This window comes from Poromitra crassiceps, assembly GCF_964638095.1.
Source record: "Poromitra crassiceps genome assembly, chromosome: 2".
Lineage (NCBI taxonomy): Eukaryota > Metazoa > Chordata > Actinopteri > Beryciformes > Melamphaidae > Poromitra > Poromitra crassiceps.
The window spans coordinates 60,879,084-60,899,083 of record NC_139624.1 but is presented as its reverse complement, the minus strand read 5'-3'; the positions used below and the strand labels follow the sequence as shown (position 1 = coordinate 60,899,083).

General features: G+C 44.1%; 1 protein-coding gene across 1 annotated transcript in view; it reads right to left on the bottom strand.

Moving 5' to 3' along the window:
* The window catches only part of LOC310772281 (ninjurin-2-like), a gene marked incomplete at both ends in the record, with an annotated part of 97,204 nt that extends 81,608 nt beyond the window's left edge, over nucleotides 1-15,596 (bottom strand). The window contains one exon of the mRNA XM_083632044.1: nucleotides 15,501-15,596. Within this exon, the coding sequence (XP_083488170.1) occupies nucleotides 15,501-15,596 (96 nt within the window). The remainder of the gene's footprint in view (nucleotides 1-15,500) is intronic.
* Nucleotides 15,597-20,000: the final 4,404 nt, after the last annotated feature.

The following is a 20,000-nucleotide window of genomic DNA, read 5'->3' as shown; positions in this document are numbered from 1 at the left end:
ATTTGGGCCGTTTGAAGCCAGATTTGGGTCGTTTAAAGCCAGATTTGGGCTGTTTGAAGCCCAATTTGGGCCAAGTCCAATTTTACAATGAGATGCACCCACTTTAAACCTGAATAAAGTAATAAAACCACTAGTAAACCAGTAGGCGGCGCCTGGCCTGCTGTTCAGTGAGTGGCCTGGCCTGGCCAGGCCACCGGGCATTTGCCCGACGTGCCCGATTATGCAGTCCGCCACTGGTTCTAGACGTGTGCATGTGTGAGAAGGTGCAGTTCTATGTGCATGTGCGAGACGGTGCAGTTCTAAACGTCTGCATGTGTGATAACTTTTATAATATTAAATAGCATTAGCTTGCAATCTAACGTTAGCTAATATTGACCACCATAAATTGTGACTGTTTTGCCTAGGCAACGTTAGCTTATTTGCAAATGGACGAATTGATATAGTTGGCCAATACATACATACAAACATTTAATCATCCTAAATACACTGGTATTAATGCATACAGGCAGAATATTATATACCATCGTAATGCTGATTTAAATGTGTAAGTGTTTTGAAAGTGTAATGTTACAGGATCTTTTATAAAGTTACAAGCCCAAAGTTGCTTATAATCAGCTGAGTTCGCAACTCTGACTCGCGCATGTGTATGTCTAGACCTGCACTGACTTCGTGCATGCATACATCAAAAACTGCACCACCGTCTAGAACTGCACCACCATCTAGAACTGCATGGCTCTCCGGCTCTGCAATTCGATGTATCATGGAAAAAATACAGACGGAATCATGGAATTTGGTAATAAAAATGGAATCAACTGTAAATCGTGGAATGTTGCAGAATTTTCCATAATTTGGCTGAAAGTAGGCCTAATTTTCAAAATAAAACAAAACAGAAATAAAAAATAAAATAAAATAAAACAGAATTTGGAAAAAGAAAATGTATTGCATAATGGCCCTGTTTGGATACACAGCATAAGACAAAGATAATATTTTATTAATTTAATTATTAACACGTTAACTGCCAGCGACGTATGCATACGTCAAGCAGAATCCAACCGTTAACTGCCAGCGACGTATGGATACGTCAAAAAAATCGTTTTTTTTTTTTTGACGGTGGATCCTTGATCTGGCCCTTTTGCATCTTCTATTATACTGTTAGAGCCGCCGGGCGTGTGCAATCCATTCCGCCGACCCACTGAGTGGCGACGGTGCTCAGACTATTGAGTGTTGTTTGGCCAGAAACGCACGCATTCCAGCTGAGCTCAACCGAGGACCCAGAAGCGAACGAGCCTCATTCTCATACTGTAGGCGAAAACCTTTCACACGGGCGCACCCGTGCGCCGGGGGCTTCCACAGGTGGACTGGGTGGAAAGCACACTTTGAAGCGCGCAGCATAAGCCTAGAGTCACACAAGGCTTCGTCAAAGCTCTCAACCGAAAATCCAAGAACGGATTAAGCCACATCCATGCTCGCCGACGAGGGACCGCCAGAGAGAGGCTGCTGCTCACTGCTCAGACAGGCAGGAGAGACTCTGGCTTGTGACTGACAAACACGGAGACACGCCCACGGAGGGAGGAGTTGTAAGGAGAGGGGGTGCGGGTGCTGCTATGGAGGAAATTACTGTTCAGAACTATATTGTTTATGTCTGATGTCTCACTGATGCCAAAAATAAATGGTTAAAGTGACTGTTTGATATTGAATTTCACAAAACTGCGATTATCTCAGCTTTTTGTCTCAGACGCTGAAACCATGCTGTACTCAACGGCTAATATCTACATAACTACTAACTCTACAAACTAACTCTTTTAGACAGAGAAAGCACACATTCTATTAGTACTTTTGTGAACTTTGTGTTGACAAACTCCAAGCAGAAAATTATCCATGGCTCTTGTAAAATGAGCCAGAATCCTCAAAAAAACCCTCTGGCAAAAGCTACCTACAGTAAAAAAAAAAAAGGCTGGCAGTGAATGTGTTAATTTAATTATCTATTACACAACAACAGTCAATGAGCTGAGGCGGGACCTCAGTCAGGTCTGGATGACGATTCCCAGAATCACACACACACACACACACACACACACACACCTACACACACACACACACACACAATCAGACATTCTCGTACTTCACACATGCACTCAGAATGTGGCGTCGGCCATGAAGGGGCCAAGGAGGGGTCACATACACACACACACACACACACACACACACACACACACACACACACACACACACACACACTTACAAAGAGTCAAATAGAGGTAGCAAAGTATTCTAGGACGTGAGAGAATGGGAAGGAGTTGAGGGACGGTGGTCATGGAGGGACATACAGCGCCCAGACACCTCAGATAGATCAAAGGAGAATAATTCCATAGGCCTACACTTAAACAAATGACAGTCAGTGCAAACAGAATAACACTTGTGAGTCGGCTGTGATGAGTCCACACAAGTCTTCTAATAAAAACAAATAAATAATAATAAAAATGCAAAGGATACAGTTTGGGGGGGAGAACACCTCAAGCTACTGCTGTGGAAAGGGTTATCCATAAACACACACCTATTATTTGTATTACTGTATTATGATGTTTGCCTAGCACTTACGGCTACTTAAAGTCACAGTTCCCTGTGAGTGGCAGCCCACACCTGACTCAAAGTGGTCCTGCCCTTCTGGCATTTGCCAAAGTTGGTGGATGGGCTGCCCAAGCGTGTTCCACTGTATGGAAATAGACTTTGCACTCCTCTGAAATATAACTGTCATGCTTCGAGGGCTCCTGTCATTTCAGCTAATTCTCATTTCATGCTTCACGCCCTGCCGCTAAGGTATGAGCGCCACGTTTCCATATGGAACCACTAGGAGCAGCATGAAGCCACTGAGGTCCTGGGTACTGATTGGGCTCGCAGTGCTGTAGAAGTACATGTGAGAAGTACTGCTGTTGGCTAGGGTTAGGGTTAGGGTTGGAGGTACTATTCTCTCTCTATTCACCTTATGTAGCCCCGCCCACTTGACCCAGTTGTGTTATGACTTCCTGTTCAAAACACTGTCTGTTTTACCTGGTCACTCACTAGTACTGTACTCTACTGTCACAGGAAGTGTAAACACAACAGGAAGTAACTGGCTGACCCCTGTGTTGGAACATAAGGCGAATAGGATGAAATATTTTGAACTTGTCGTGCTCACTGCATAAAGTGCTCAAATAAACACTCGAGTCTGATCCCATCTCAAGAGCACTTTTCTGACTTCGCAGACTTTTCTTGTCCGCATGCCTATTTTGACTCAGACTTGTCTTGGTTTTGGCCGCTATTGGATGTTGGCTACAGTCTTCGCTCTAATTCGACTGGTTTTGGAATCCACTTGGATTCAACTAAGATGACCTTCACTACTAAAGCCAAATGTATACTTCATCTCTCGACACTTTTTAAACCGTCACAGACAGAAATGAGAGGTCTTTGTCGACACTTTTAAGTGTCACCGAGTAGTGTCTCCTACCAAGTGAAATTTGTAATGTCACTGATTATGTCACATGGTATCGCACAAGTGTGATTGGCTAGATAGAAGGCACGTATTGCTGTATTGAAATGAATATGAAAATGTGTGCCCACTATTTATATCAGCCTGCCCTGTCCTGGATGTATGACTTGGTGAAAATCACAAAAACACCATGACCAACTTCCCAGAGAGAGAGGAGGTGAGTTGTGAGAGTGTGGTTGTGTGTCATTATGCTACAGCCAAACGTTACATCTTGCAGGGACAGCAATATTGAAGGTAGCGCGGTTTACTAGTTTGTTAACTGTTTCCATTATGTTGCAATCTGCCGGTTTATGTCCGACGTGGTTTCACTGTAGAGATTTTATTACTGCATGGGAACCTGACGAATCTGTGAGCACGTTTAATTTGCGTTGACAGTTGGGAATTGGTATGGCGATGTCAGGCTAGACATACAGTAAACAAACCAGCATACAGCATATTCCCTCTCTTGGCTTTCTGCGTGCCGAGGAGAATATTTACTGACTGAACCATAAATGCAACACCATGAGTGACACTTTTTTTTTGTTGCCGACTATGTATTGAGCAATCTGGGAATCTATCGGTTTAAAAAAAAAAAAAAATCTCTAACCTCTGGGGGCTGCCCCGTTTTAATGTGGTGCAACAGGAACTCAAGAGGCGTGGTTGGCAGCGGAAGAAAATCCCTTTCCGCTCCCTGCAAGCTCTGCCATTGGCTCCAACCGACCGGCTCTGCCCATTATGGATTTATTTTCTGCTCCCTGCGTGTCGCTCTCAAATCCATCGCTATGAAACAACAATAACAACTCTAGCTCGTTGCTATAATAGCAAGTAGCAACTTGCTATATGCTGAAAATGGTAAGTTTTGACTACACACCAGTCACGTTCACTTCATTTTGATCGGATAGAGCGCAGCGGGGCCTGCCGACAGATTTTCGATGCAAGTCGAAAGTCTGTCTCGAGAGATTATGTGTTGAGCAACACTTTCCAATAAGTATAAACTAGGCTTGTCCAAAGGTCTAAACATGCCAGCCTACAGGGTCATAGAGACCATAATGGAGTTTAGAAATGAATAGGGTAATGATGCGATCTATGCAGGCTAGTGTCAATGATTAGAGTTGTGTGAAGTGAGAGTGGGTGTTGACTTGAGCGGGGCGGTTCTGGGATTCCAGAACCTACTGTTGAGCCCTCCGGAGGTGTCTGGGATGGGAGGGATGTGATGGGAGGAGCCCACTTCATGGGCCCTTTTCCCTTCAACAACCAACCCAGGTTTCTACAGGTGCTCAAAAAAATAGCACAAGGAAGTGACATCAGATCATGTGTATTGATTTTTTTGTCATCATCATGTGTATTGATAAGTAAGTCTTGTAGGCAACATGGAATCAAGGAAGTGACATAAGATCATGTGTATTGATAAGTAAGTCTTGTAGGCAACATGGAATTGTGCATCTTTTCCATAATTAAAAGAGGATGAAGATGAAGAAGTCAGCACTATACACACAGTATCTGGGGGACAACCCAAATGATTGTTGAATGGCAGCGTAGAAACCACGCCTATTTGGAAATTTTTAACGAGCAGTGAGAACTGAGAGCGCTGGCTGTTTGACCGGTCGGACTAGCTAGTAGGCTATCCGTCAACCCCTACTGGCAGGGAGAAATCAGTGTCGATGTGCTTTTGTAACTAACGTTAAATGCCGACAGGGTACAGCCATTGGCTCCTCGCAGCAGTAACGCTATGTAACTGAAGTTGGCCGCAGTGTAGCTGCTGAATGTTGCCAAACTTCATCTATAGTTTACAGTTTACAAATTACAATCCAACCGGCCGGCCGGCTAACGCTGAACCGGAAGAACAAATACAATTGTGTCCGACACGGAAGAGAAAAAGTGGGCGTGGCAACATAAGGTGAATACTTTCTCATGATAAATACCCAATTGAGAGATTAATGCATTTATTGTGTTAAGATATATTTTGGTCTAGAACCCTGGGAAATTCAGTGAGGTCAAAATGACCGCCTATGGTCTTTCTACGTAAAAATGATAATATTTCCTTTGCCTTTTGTGTAATTCATATAAAAACTATTTTAAATGACAATACAGACACTTTTAGGAAAAGTCAGGTAGCAGCAGCATTGTATTTTTAATTCAACAAAGTTATTACACATGTAAATTTCAAAAAGGTCAAAATGACCGCTGTGGTATTTCTAGTGTTAAAGGCCCCCTTCCTACCTGTATGAGAAAAAGACATTTAGACATTTATTCCTATCTGTATAACCGTTAGTGTTCTATGAAAACATCTATCTTGTATAGTCGCACGTCATCTGATTTGTGCCAATTAACTTAAATTGATAAGAACCGAAGGCTAGTTTGTTCCACCGCAACATCATGGCTACAGTGCTGTTGTAAAAAAAAAAGCAGAACAGCTTCGTCTCTTGCCTTCAATAAACTGTCTGCACTTCAACGGTATAGTGACCAGAAACAGTATGCGGCCATATGTTTCCCTGTATCTCTGTAAAAACGCTTGGTTAGAAGCACAATATTGCTGTATTATCAACAAACTGGCCAACCGAAGGTGATGGGCTTTATGGAAAGAGCGTGACTCCAACTGGTTAACAGTTGGCTATATAGAATTGGTCATTCAGGGTTGTTTTGAGCCTGGCCAACACTTAGCTAATGAATGTAGCTAACGGTTCATGCCAGCTGCTAACGCTAGGCTAGCTATTTATAGAGGGTATGCACGGATGTCACTTTCCCAACGGAACAACAACAACAACAACAATCGGGACAGGATGGCAAAACCTATGGGCAAAACATTCAGCAGGTTCCTCTCTATTGTTTGGAGCAGCAGGTGTCATTTATCTAGGCTTATACCATGGTCTGGGTGAATACTCGATTCTGATTGGCTGCAAGGTGTCCATTAAAAACTGATAATGTACACTTGGTACAGTCGTTCAGCCAAATGGTCTGTTCACCATTCATATCAATGCGCCATAGTTTCAACAGAGTTATCAAGAGAGCAGTTTGAGCTCTATACCCCCGTTAAGGGTTAATATGGCACTTTTGTAACTTGAGAAAAAAATTGAGTCGGTCAAAGTAACTATTTGATTACCCCCGAGTGCTCAGTTTATTAAAATAACGGCTATTTAGAAATCTGATTTTCGTTCTGGTCAGCTGACAGAAGCCGGGCTCTCAGCTGTCAACTGTCAAACCCTCTGTTTACAACTTGCAGCGAGCAGCAGCCAGGCGCTCTGGGAGAGCGCGCACTGCCTCTTATCACTGATACAAATCAAGTCAAAGAGGAAAAAGACGAGATCAACAAAAAGAAAACAACGAAATGGGGAGTTAACAGCAACACACTGAGAGATGTCCTTGTACAAAACATACCTGGACTCCAACATCCTGAAAGCAGATAGTTTTCAGTTTACTTCTGCCTCCCGCCATTTACGTCTTATAAGACCCGCAGACGTTAATGCAATTCCCTGGAATGCGAGTTTAAACAACCCAGTTACATGGCGTTGCATTCTTAGACATTGCTGTTTTATTTTGTATGTTGTTACATAGGCTACAATTGGCCAAATTATTAGTTAGCTTGACTCTAGAATTGTGCCAGGTGCAGCAGGCACTAAGCGGCCATTTTATCCAATGATAGCCTAATATTGAGCAGCCGAGGGGACTATTTTGTCTCGCCGGTTCTCAACTCATATTCAAGGTTATGAAAACTACATTTTGATTGCAAAATGCATGGAAATATAAATGAATGGTCTTGTTTTGTTTCTTTGGCAAGTGACCATGGTATAAGCGGGTTAATGCACTTCGAGGTGTCCATTATCACTTTTTAAGGGACTTCGCGGAAGCAACCGGTCCTCGGCTGGCGCCTCGGACCGGTTCACGCCTCTCGCGTCGTCCCTTAAAAAGTGATAATGGACACCTCATCATGCATTAACCCTTACTTATTACTGCATTCAAAATCAGTCTTGCTGCCACTCAGTGGGCGTGACCACGCAGTGACTTCTGCCTCTGTGACATCACCTGCATACCCTCTATATCAGTATTACTGTACTTATTATTGTTAATATCAGTCATGATGACATGAGCTATGACTACCCATTTTTAGCAACGGCTTATTTTGTTTTAACTTTGAGCACAAAATGAGGTTATTTGTTAAAAAAAATAGAGCAGTGTGGTTAATCAACAGGCCATGTCATGACTCAGCAAAACCTGAAATATCTTAAAGATGACTGACAAAATACACTGGAGGACGGATTTAAGAAGATTAAAAACCCAAATGAGTATATTCGACTCTCTCCTGTTGTAAAGCACTATTTAGCCCACAAAGACCCACTAAGGAGCCATCTACTTTTAGAGTGTGTCCACTCTCGTCTTGTGCTTCTTTGAAATATAGCTGCCATGCTTGGAAGCTTGGAAGCTTGTGTGATTGGTCCTGACTGTGTTTCAGCACTCCACACCCTGCTGCTGTGCTCTATACATAGAAATTGACTTGGCGGTGTAAAGCCTTCACACCATGGAAATAGATTCACCATGGTTGCCTGAAAACCCCATCAATCCACATTTCAGTGATTTTCACATTTGTTTGTTTTTAATCTGGGAACCCAGAGTCTATCAGTCTGACAACTAATAATAACTACGGTAATAACTAATACAGACAGCCACTATTTCAGGGTTTAATTAGAGGTCACGGTCATTATTCACAGTCCAATTGACGTGGGAAGAGTTTTTTATACTTTGGACTCTTTGTAGGTGTTTTAGGTCCAGACAACATTACGGCTAATCTCTATAAACAGATAGCATGAGACGCATATGTCAGACTGTAAACAACAATGGAAGTGGAGGTCTCGGCGCAGACGTTGGCGCTACATCGGAAACCCAGAAATCGTCCATCTGTCCCAGAGTGTTATTAGTCATCTGACTGAAAGACTCTGGGTGCCCAGATTTGTATCTAGACACGGTTCATTATGTGTAGAGAGATATTGAGTGGAGAGGAAAATATGCCGACAAGATATGCATTCACGAGACAGATAGATACACATTTTTATAGCTACAAAGAACTATAAAGATTTTTCTTTTCCCCCAAACATCATTTGTCATCATGTTTGGCTGTCTCTGTTGTCAGCAGACTATAAAATGGCAAGAGGTGTAATGCTTTGTAATGCTAACAGGCGTAAAGGAAGACCAGGCATTAACCTGTACAGTACCATGCAACAAATTAATCGATATACAGTATCTACAGCAGCTGCAACATCAATAAAAACAATAAATTGTAGCAAGGGCACAAAGCAGCTGGCCACATTGATCAAATAACTTTCCTTTACTTACATTACATTATTATTATAGTTCAATGAGACCAATCAGATTGTCCCAAGGAGTGCAAACCCCACCCATCTGTACAGCTGGCAGACTGAAGCGAGATGCCCATGTAATCCTTCTTCACACTTTCTCTGGCTCTCTGGACATACTACAACTGGCAACCGTCCATCCAACAGGCTGCTGAATGTGATGGTAAAGATATGTGAGATGTGTGTGTGTGGGGAGGGGGGGCTATGTGGGACACACATGAGCCATGGGACAGCATACGTAGGGGGAGCCTGGCTAAAGTATGAAATGTTGATATTGTGCTGATAGAGAGATCTCCTGAACCCCCACACACATTTTAACATATAGAATTTCCACTTTCCTGGCTATCACTCATACATACATCACTGCTTCCATCTATCAACGTATGGTTAAGCAAATAGCTGTGGCTAGCAGTTGGTAGATGTGAATATAAACATTTACATTCTGAGCTAGATGATACCATCATTATGTGGTTTTAAAGGCCGCTGCTCATGGTCATGGTGGTCTTTATCATCATTTAGACTCCAAATTAGTCACTCTCATGCTAAGACCTAATTTTTCAAAAAAATAGACAACATGCATCATTGCCTCAGTTAACAGCTAATTGTGACTAATTGCTTTTAGCACTTGTCAAATAAATTATGTATGTCTGTGTGTGTGTGTGTGTGTGTGTGTGTGTGTGTGTGTGTGTGTGTGTGTGTGTGTGTGTATGTGTGCATGCGTGCATGCGTGTGTGTGTGTGTGTGTGTGTGTGTGTGTGTGTGTGTGTGTGTGTGTGTGTGTGTGTGTGTGTGCGTGCGTGTCTGTGTGTGTGTGTGTGTGTGTGTGTGTGTGTGTTCATTCCAATGTAAACTGAATGCCAGTGAGCGATTTCAGTTCAGTTGCATGAATGAACAGCACCTGCATTCAGCACTGGTACAGCAGGTAAACAACTGTGTTTTTGAGCTATCCTGCTCTAAAAGTCTAGTTAGCAAAATAGCAAAAGTGTTTGGTGTATTTTTATATGTAGACTACCATCTACTGTGGCAGGTGAATAAAACAGTTTAGTTTCCTGCCCTGGCTTTACAGACAATAATTCATGAACTACTGTAAGTAGGTGACAGAACTACCATCCTGCTAAAACGAAGTGAAATGAGTTGACCAATGTTACATTTTAAACGTTGGTGTGCACTGCAGTCAGGTCATGTGCATTACTCCATAGATTATCACTGCTGTTAGGTCAAAGCCACAAGAATGCAATTTTTCTCAGCAACACTGATATTCAAAAGAACGTGGAAAAGACAACCAGATGCTGGTTTAGGTTTCTTTCATAATGTGTTTTTTTCTTTAATATGGGCGGCACTGGAGGGAATGGGGTAGAAACAACCCCTCTGCTCTCACCCACACCTATTCTCCCACATCTGTTGATCTCACTTTCACTCCAACACACACACACACACACACACACACACACACTTGTCGACCATTTTTTCTATCTTGTCTCAAGTAATGGCACTTTGTTCATTGGATACACCGTGGCTAAATATACCAGTAACTGATAGCAGGGCTGGTCGGGGGGCAGGAACACTACTGGCCCTCACTGTAGGAGATGAATCGCAACAGACACTAAGGAGGTGTGTGTGTGCGTGCGTGCATGCGTGTGTGTGTGTGTGTGTGTGTGTGTGTGTGTGTGTGTGTGTGTGTGTGTGTGTGTGTGTGTGCGTGTGTGTGTGTGTGTGTGTGTGTGTGTGTGATAGAGAGATAGAGAGAGAGTGAGAGAGTGTGTGTTTGTGTGTGCGTGTGTGCACGAGTGCGTGTGTGCGTGCGTGTGTGTGTGCGTGTGTGTGTGTGTGTGAGTGTGAGTGATACATTTTCCTTTGCCTAAGTAGAATAAAGGCTTTCCAACTGGCCTATAGGGAGACATGTGGGTCCCTATTCTCCCACAGGCCTTCGGCGCTAAAACGGGCCTTAAACGCAAAAAAACGTGCCTTGCGCCTGTTTCGGGAAAATATCAATAGGCTTTAGGCTGCCAAATGCGCTTTAGGCCGAATGGGCGTGGCGGAGTCCCTGAATGCGCCAAAGTGGGCGTGTCGGCCTTAAATCTCGGCGTACTGATATCTTGGCACCTGCCTTAAATTTAGCGCTTTGCGCCTTTGAAAACCAGGCCTATTCACTGCGCCAGTGCACTTGTGCCTCTCCCCTGTCACCCTTCTCTGTCTCTCTCTGAAACCAGGCCTATTCAGTGCGCCAGTGCTCTTCTGCCTCTGAGTCACCCTTCTCTCTCTCTCTCTGACTCCCTTGCTCAAACAGACACAACACATAGCAGCACCCAGCTTCCCATAGGAAATAGCAGTTGTAAGTTTACTGCCTGTGAATGTCCACTCCCAGCATGCAATTGGGTCCTCCATTTCGCTACTAAATAGCAACTAAATGAGCCGAAATAGATATAAAAGGTAGATCTAAAATAATGTGTAATGGTAAGACAACCTGCAATTGTCGAACATTTCAATATTGGACCAAATAAAACATGAAATGAAACACCACCCTATGTGAAACATATATGTCCTCTTGAGCCTATATATACCCTGTGTGGATTTAACGTGATTTAGGTAAGTGACAGCGGAACGCGCTTCGGAAGCTTCTACTGTCATCTGCTATACTGTGATGTGCGCTCCAATAACTTCGCCCTACTCCACATTTAGTTTTACAATAAAAACACATTTATGCAATGACTTTACATAATGTAGGGTATATTTATGTGCATCATTCTACCTGCAGCAGGGGAGAGAAAACGATATCTTTCTGGACAAACTTTCACCAATCTAATAGGCTATATTTTTCTAGCTGATGCGTTTAGTACATTATTTTCACTTTGATCTTGCTATAGTGTAGCGTATTTACATGCTTGCAGTATTGAAACTGCAGTTAGATTGGTTTGAGAAGCATAATAATATGGAATAATAGCCTATAATGCAGACAGACAGGCTGGATGAAGGGAGGGGGGGGGGGGGCAGAGCGTTTGGCTTTCGTCTGGTTTTGCGGGATCACTGGAATTGGAGCTAAAAAGGCAAGCGTGCGATTCGTTTATTGCACTTATCCAATGAGCATGACGGTGCATAATTTTACGCCTAAAAGGCGTGGTTGTAATGCTTTGGGCTGCATCTAGCGCCAGCACGACGATATCAAGTGCGCCTTTCCACGCCCACTGCTTTGATCTGCGCCTGCCGCTCGGCCTAGAAACTGCGCCGATGCAACGATAGAGCCCGTGGAGCCCAGACTTCCAACCTTTTCAGGGTTAGAAAAGTCCCATAGAACATAAACAACAGGCCTTTGCAAATCATTCTCAGTATTTGTGGATGACAGACAATATTACGGACATTTTCACTTTTTCAGATCAAACACCAATACTAATACTAATACTAATTGCAAATAATATACTATAAATTATTATTATTAATAATAATAATAATAATAATAATAATAACAATCTTACAAAGTGCAAAACTGCTTACCATACAAGGGGCAACCTCTGCGGCTGAAAAATGAAACCATTGCAGAAGTGCCTTAAACTTGCAGGGCCCTATCTTCGCAAAAGTGGTAATTTAGCATTTTTAACGCTGTGTGCAATGCAAATTGGGGGCGGGCACAAGCGCATGCCTGTTATAATTGTACTGGGCATAGGCGTGCCACATGCCAAAGCAGGCGTTTCAGCGCTAAAATGTGGGGATAGATGGCATTATCAAAAGGACCTCTTATCCGCTAAAACACTCGCTGCGCTTGATCGCGCACCATAATCTCCACGCTGTGCAGCGCAGAAACGTCATTACGCACGGACGTGCCACCCCAGGACATCAAATTCTGCTGCTAAAATTGGGTAACCAGCAGATTATTCGGTGAGGCAATCAACTATAATTCACTGAGAAACTTTTATCCCATGCAAGGGGTTATGGTAAATGAATTGAGAAAACTGGTACCAATAGGCTATTCACCTTCACCTGCTATAACCCGGAAGGTGGTTGGCATCACAGCCGATCTGGCAGCTCAGTGTTTCACCGAGTTTTAATTAAGGCCACTGTAAATCCTACAATCTTTTCTTTTGTCTCTGCCGTTTACCCGCTGCAAACACGTTTCTATTGTCCCACCCCAGTCAACAAAATAACCCGAATTGCATCAAAACACAGATGTTTTTAACAGGTATATGATGTGATGGTGTCGTTATGAGATAAGGATAATATATACAGTCAATAGGCCTAGACCTATCCAAATTATGCATGGGGAGAATTACAGCATGCAAACTGTGCTGCAAGACGGAAATCTGGTTTGATTGATGCAACGCCCAGGCATTGCCAGGCCACACCTGTGAATAATTCTGGTGGTTAACACCACCGAAATCCCGTTTGCGCCGTGCATAAATGATTTGGCACGCCTTTAATCTGCGCTTGTGCCCGTTGTTGTGATAAGTTATGCTCCCCCGCGAGTATTGCATCCTCACGATATTTTGGGGCTGTTTTAACTTAAAAACAGGGAGGTCACGTCTACCCAAACAATTACGGTATATAATTTTTAAACAGTTATGTTTCTGTATAAATCATTTATGCTCCCGTGAGGTGGGGATGCTTTTTTTTGCTGCTGGGCGGGGGTGCAAAACTCGGCATAACACCTGGACAAATGCGCAAGGCGGACTGTTATCTTGCCTGCGTTAAGGCACGCGCAAACAGGTGCGCAAGCGTAAATAGGGGATATAGCCTGTATGAAGATAGGGCCCGCAATCTTTCTAATAGAGTACCGCAGGGATGACGTATTTTTGTAGGCTTACCCAAAAATCGCCGCCAGGTTGGGTCATCAGGGGAAAAGGCCATACATTCTGGCGGTGTCTCATCATAGACGCGCTCAATGGGTCAGCATGAGGGAAATCCTCCAATTATTTCAAGGCAGAAGAGTTAGCATTTAGCTGCTAGCCCAGGCCAGGCAGACAGGTTCGGGGATTCAACCCCCACAGTGAACGCATATCTGAACAGACTTCACCATACCTGCTTTTGAATCCCCAATCCTGTAGTGTAGAGCTGCAGCGCCTTCCACTGGTGAATAAGGTCATTGAGATATATTGTTTTCCCCCACGCCCTATTGACACCATGCTACCGGAAGTAACGTTTTGTGGGCGTTCCCAAACTGATCGACTGTATCTATGGGATTTTAGATTGGGGATTTTGTTTAAATGCATGAAATAAGATCTGTGGTTAACACAAGTTTATGGGAGTGGTAATTTGTGTTCAGCAGGATAATCTTCACAAACAAGGACCACTTTTATGACTTTTGAAAAAAATTCTGGAAATCGGGTTAAAAAACGCATTTAAGCTTCAAAAGTCATAAAAGTGGTGAAGATTATTCTGCCGAACACAAATCACCGCTCCCATAAACTTTTGTTAACCACAGAGCTTATTTCATGCATTTAAGCGAAATCCACATTCTAAAACCCCATAGCCTTTTCCACTGACGAACCGAAGTGCTACTTCCGGACTCATTCCTGCGGTACTCTATGGCCAGCAGAGGGAGACTCCACTGGCTGCAAAAATAAGTCAGATTGTATGCGAGTCTATGGGAAAATGACCCTACTTCTCACTTGATTTATTACCTCAGTAAACAATTTCCTAATGAGTTTATGGTCTCAATTTGTAAAATATGGTCCCATTTTGAGTAAGATAGACGATAAAGCAAAGATGGCGACGGTCAAAATGCCAAACTCAAGGCTTCCAAACGTCCACAAACCAATGGGTGACATCATGGTGGCTACGTCCATTTATTTATACAGGCTATGTTACCGTAGGCTACAATAAAACAATGATAAATCAAAACCAATAAGAGCAACAAGACAAAGAGAAAAATCTAACTTCACTTCAAAATATATAAATACAGTATATACAGTATGTATATAACACAGGAAAATGCTGAAGGAATACAACAAGGCTATCTATAAAGATATGTTTTCAAAAATGATGTATCAGCCAAACGAGAGGCCACAACCCTAAGAATGAAAGCCTATACCCTGAGCCCTTTTTCTCAGCATTAGCGAGTAGCTGCTTTGTTGACCCTGCGCTACATTAGCAGACTTTATGAGCCTTGGCGGCCGGGCCCTAATTGATATTTGATGGATGTTGTGAGCGTAGTTTGCTCTCAGAATAGAGAGCAGATACTAACTCCAACCCAGACGGCCTTCACATCCTCAGCTCACACATAGCCAGGACATACCACAGCACCGCGGCAAAGCTGAGAGGAGCGACTCACACACACACACACACACACACACACACACACACAAACGCACGCACACACACACACACACAGACACACACACACACACACACACACACACACACACACACACACACACACACACACACACACACACACACACACACACACACACACACACACACACACACACACACACACACACCGGGACAGAGAGACAAGGGAGATGAAAGAAAGACAGGAAGGAGTGAGGGATGAGAAACACCTAAGATAAAGAGAGGAGAGGAGCATGGATGGAGAGATTTGCAGATGCAGCTAACTTCAGCATTCACATCTTCTCTCTCTCGCTCTCTCCCACTCTCTCCATCTCTCTCTCTCTCTGTCACAGCATTTCACCTATAGATCTCTCTCTCGGTGCACTCACCTGCAGAGGGCCGCTGGCTGGCATGGTGGATCTCAGCGATGTCAGGTCGATGTCTCGGCCCTGCTCCCCTCTCTCTGTCTTCCCCAGTCCCTGCATAATAAGGCCAGCAGTAAGCAAAGCAGCCACACACACAGACAGACAGACACACGCGGCCCCCACACTGCTGAAAAATGCTAATGCTAGGATGGCAGTCTGTGGTGCTTATGAAAGGAAACCACCCTGGACACCAGGCACCAGGCACCAGGCAAGGCCAGGCAGGACAGCAGGGGGACAAACAAATGGCTCATTCACTTCGTTCTCTCGCCAGTCTCCCCCAATGTCTCTCTCTCTCTCTCTCTCTCTCTCTCTCTCTCTCTCTCTCTCTCCCCTCTCTCTCTCTCTCTCCCCACACTGTACCAAAACTAGGTTGTAAAGATGCTGGAATACCAAAATCTTCCACAGGTATTGCTGCAATATTGAGAACCAGGCAAATATTGTCCAAGTGTCTTCTATCCAATAGTATAAAACACAGGTTTGTCAGTGCTTGTTTGAGTAGTATTATAAGACTATACAGTTAGTCTTTGTCCCAATCCACAGTTGTGTTTGAGTGACAAACAAGTGCAAACCAGTGACAACTGGTGCAAACCGAGTTGCGTCTATTTGCATCTATTTGCTCAACAGAAACATTTTGCTGTATTTCTGTTAAGTTAACTGGGGTCAGACGTATTCTCGTTAAGGCACTGAGGCTCCACTGTTTCACGGGCCTCCAGCTTTCTAAAGCAGAGGAGCCCCTTGTAACCTGGGCCAAGGAGGACCATGTGCATACAGTAGAGGACAGGCCAAATGATACAACACCTTTGGTCAGGACACCCCATCCCCAAGATAAAATCAAGAGTTTATTTCAGCTGTAGCAGTGGCAATGAGAATGTGGCCGGCCAGACTGCATTGGGTTGAGATCTTTGGGAGAGTGATCTGAGGAATAGGCTGTAGAGTGGAAACAGACCTTTAATATAGATAGAGACACCCCACTGCAGGCTCTGCTAATAATGAAGAAATGGTACTCTGCCAGTCTCCTAAATGGGCGTGGTCACCTCTCCCCTTGAAGTGTTGTGGTAAGAGAGAGCCTGGTGACACGAGGTTAGGGCTGAAGTAGACTCAGCTCTCAGTCTTAATCCGTTTCACTACTTTAAGACTGAGATTATTATTATTTAAATCTTTTCATAACGTTAGGTGGTGCTGTTGGAAGCCTTGCATCGGAGAACGAATCATGAGTGTTGTGGGTGGGCCTGCTTTCTGGGGGCAGTGACGCTCATGCAGAACCGGTGTCTCGGTTCCTTCCAAGTTTGTTGATGTCTGTCGCATTTGTGGAGAAACATATTTATCGCTCAGAAACAAACACAATCTTTTAACAGGACGAGATTCATCCGTCCGTTCACTACGGACGATAATGGCGACCGCATGCCAATTCCGGAAGAGAAATATATTTAAATAAACCACAGCTATACATTTTGTTTGAAGCATATCAGCTTCATGCTCTGTGTTAGGACTATGATAAATGGCATTGCCACTACCAAATAAAATTTGAATAAGAAAGATAGGCGTGACTAGTGCCGTTCTTTCAAGATGGGCTGAATGAACCAGATTTGGAACAGTAAATTCCCAGACGTTTGGTGGTTAGGTGGCGCTGTTGGCGCCGCTCACCAAACGTCTGGAAACTGAGACTAGGGCTGAAGTAGCAAGAAAACTTGAGCTCGAGATCGTGAGTTCCTAACCTCCACAGATATTTTTCCAACCACAGATTTAGCTACTACATCAACAAACTTCACATGTAGCTTTAGCTACTCGCTCCCTGCTAACGTGAGCTCCTGTTACCAAATCTCGTGAGTGTGTGTTGCTGAGACAGAGGCCCTTCCTCAATACCAAGAATGTTTCAAGATTCAAGATTCAAGATTTTTATTGTCACTCCATGGTACAAGTATCACGTGTGAAATTCTTGTGCTGTGGACTCCGTTTACAACATAGTACAAATATAGCAGGGCATATGAGTGCAAAAAAACAACAAGAGACACAACAAGCACTAAGGCAGTATAGTGATAAGACAAGTCAGAGACAATGTATTCTTGTTCTTGTGTTCTTGGGGAGAACGTTCTTGCTAGTCGTTCTTGGAAGAATGAACTCACTAGGTCACAAGCACACAACACTGTTGGCAGTTTGAGACGATGCGTTCTTGAGGGTATTGCGCAATACCAGCGCAGAGGCCACCTGCAGTACTACACAAATAAAAAGCTCAGCTGATGTAGATGCAGCCAATTATGCTCTGGAAGTTTTTTGTAGATACATTTTATTACAAAGAATGTATTACAAAAACACAATTGAACACCTATACAGCCATTCCCCCAACAATCTACTGGTCGCTAACCCCCCTCTCACCTATTGGGTCAAGAGTGCAAACTTGTGGTTAAGGCAAATCACTCTGCAAAAGGTCCCTGGAGGACTACACACGGCACTTCTATGAAAACTCACTACAATGTCAATGGCAAATAACGGTGCGCATGGCACTTCTATAAAAGATCACTCTAAAGGGAACTTAACTCCCAACACACAGTGAAACACTCTGGGACTCTAGTGGTCACTATAGGGATAAAAGGGGAAAAGCTGAGTGGGGGTTACTGGGTGGCTGCTATAACATAGATTTACGAGTGATCAATGGCAGTTTGGGCTATATATGTTTAGGCTTAAATGTCCGCTCTCGGTCGGAGCCTTCCGGCCGAGAGAATCAAAACAATTGCAGTCTTGGTGACGGGTAGATCCAAGCGATAGATGCGGCCGCAGGAGACGCTTGCCCAACGCACACAGGCGGTCCGGATCCGGAACTGGCGAGACACAGTAAAAGCAGGAAATCAACAAACAGCGCTCTCACTTCACAGGGCGCACACTCACAAGCTGCAGCAGATGGCCATTCAACTTTCCTTATTACAGGAAATAGCGAGCGTAGTATTGAAGGTTCTTTCGTGGCTCCAACCAACACAGCAGACGACTGGATCCGGAACTGCAGGACACACAATAAAGCAGGAATCAACAAACAGCGCTCTTTCGCAGGGCACACACTCACAGGCTGCAGAAGGTGATGGCCATCCAACTTTCCTTCATCAGGAAAATAGCGAGTGTTGCATTGAAGGTTCCTGATGGCTTTTCCCCGCTGGCCAGTAGATCAAGGTATACGATCAGACCCTCGCCTCATCTCTCCCTCTGTGACCATGATCACTCGCCCAGGCCGCTGCCGACATCTACAGAACGCCAGGTTAAGAACTGGCCCGGTGCCGCAGCCAGCCAATCAGCATAGCCCCTTGGAAGGCTCAGCACACAGCGGCTCGCCCACCACAATCAGCTGATGTGTCTCACCTGAGAACAATCTTTAGACACCCACCCCCCCAGTCCATCCAATGCCCAACCCATGTAAACCCAGGTACGTCCATAGAGACAGTCCGCATGTCTGGGAACGCCCATACAGGCTGGCTCAGCCTTGCTGGGGGCGGGGTCAGGGTGGGGTAAATTCCCCCGTTCTATCCATTCAGCAAAGTTAGAATTTAGCTGATAGCCCAGCCCAGGCAGACACAATCGGGGATTTAACCACCGCAGTAAACGCACATCTGAGCAGACGTCTTGTGTTCTGCTCTAGAACCCCCAAACATGTAGTTTAGAGCCGCAGCACCGTCTTTTGGTGAGTCAGCCCATGAGATATATCAGCAGTTTTACCCCACTCGCGCGCCAGTCGTTTAACATTTTGTGGGCGTTCCCAGACATACGGACTGTCTCTATATCCCCAGTCTCTACATATATTACAGTCCAACCCATAAGCACTACAGGTAAGTCAAATTACAAGATTACAGTTTAATATAGAATAACAAGCCCTACTGGCGACATTTCTAGGCATCAAAAGTCATCAGAAATTAATTTAGCGATTAAATAAAACTTGTAAAAAAACTTCCCAGAGCTTATGGCGTCTGCGTTCTGCCTCCGCTTCTGCCGAAATGAATGCTGGGATACGTACCTTGCCAAGTTGACACAAGTCACCAACCAGAGCATCCTCGGTAAAGTGGGCATGTCGAGAACACATCCGGGAATTTTAAGCATTCTTGGCGAAATGTGAACTTTGCATTGGAACAGTACTTGGGCTACCCAGTGCAAAAAAAAGTGTGATGCCAACGGGTCCTGACCAAACTTCAGTATTTGACAAGTTTGGAGTGAGAACGGGTTGGATAATACTGATAGATACAGTATGAATCATCCAGTAATGTAACAGGTAGGACATAACTTCTTAGGCCTTTTGTCATCAAGGTATTAAAAGGCAGGATTTGATCAATGTCATTTTAATGTAATGGCTGAGCTTCAGCAGCATTAAATAGTTGAACACAAAGGCAGCAGAGAAACAAACCTGTTTTATAATGACGCTTCATGATGAGATGGTTCGATGCCTTGCTGTAAAACTGATGGAGCCACGGGAATGTGCTGCTGGTGACT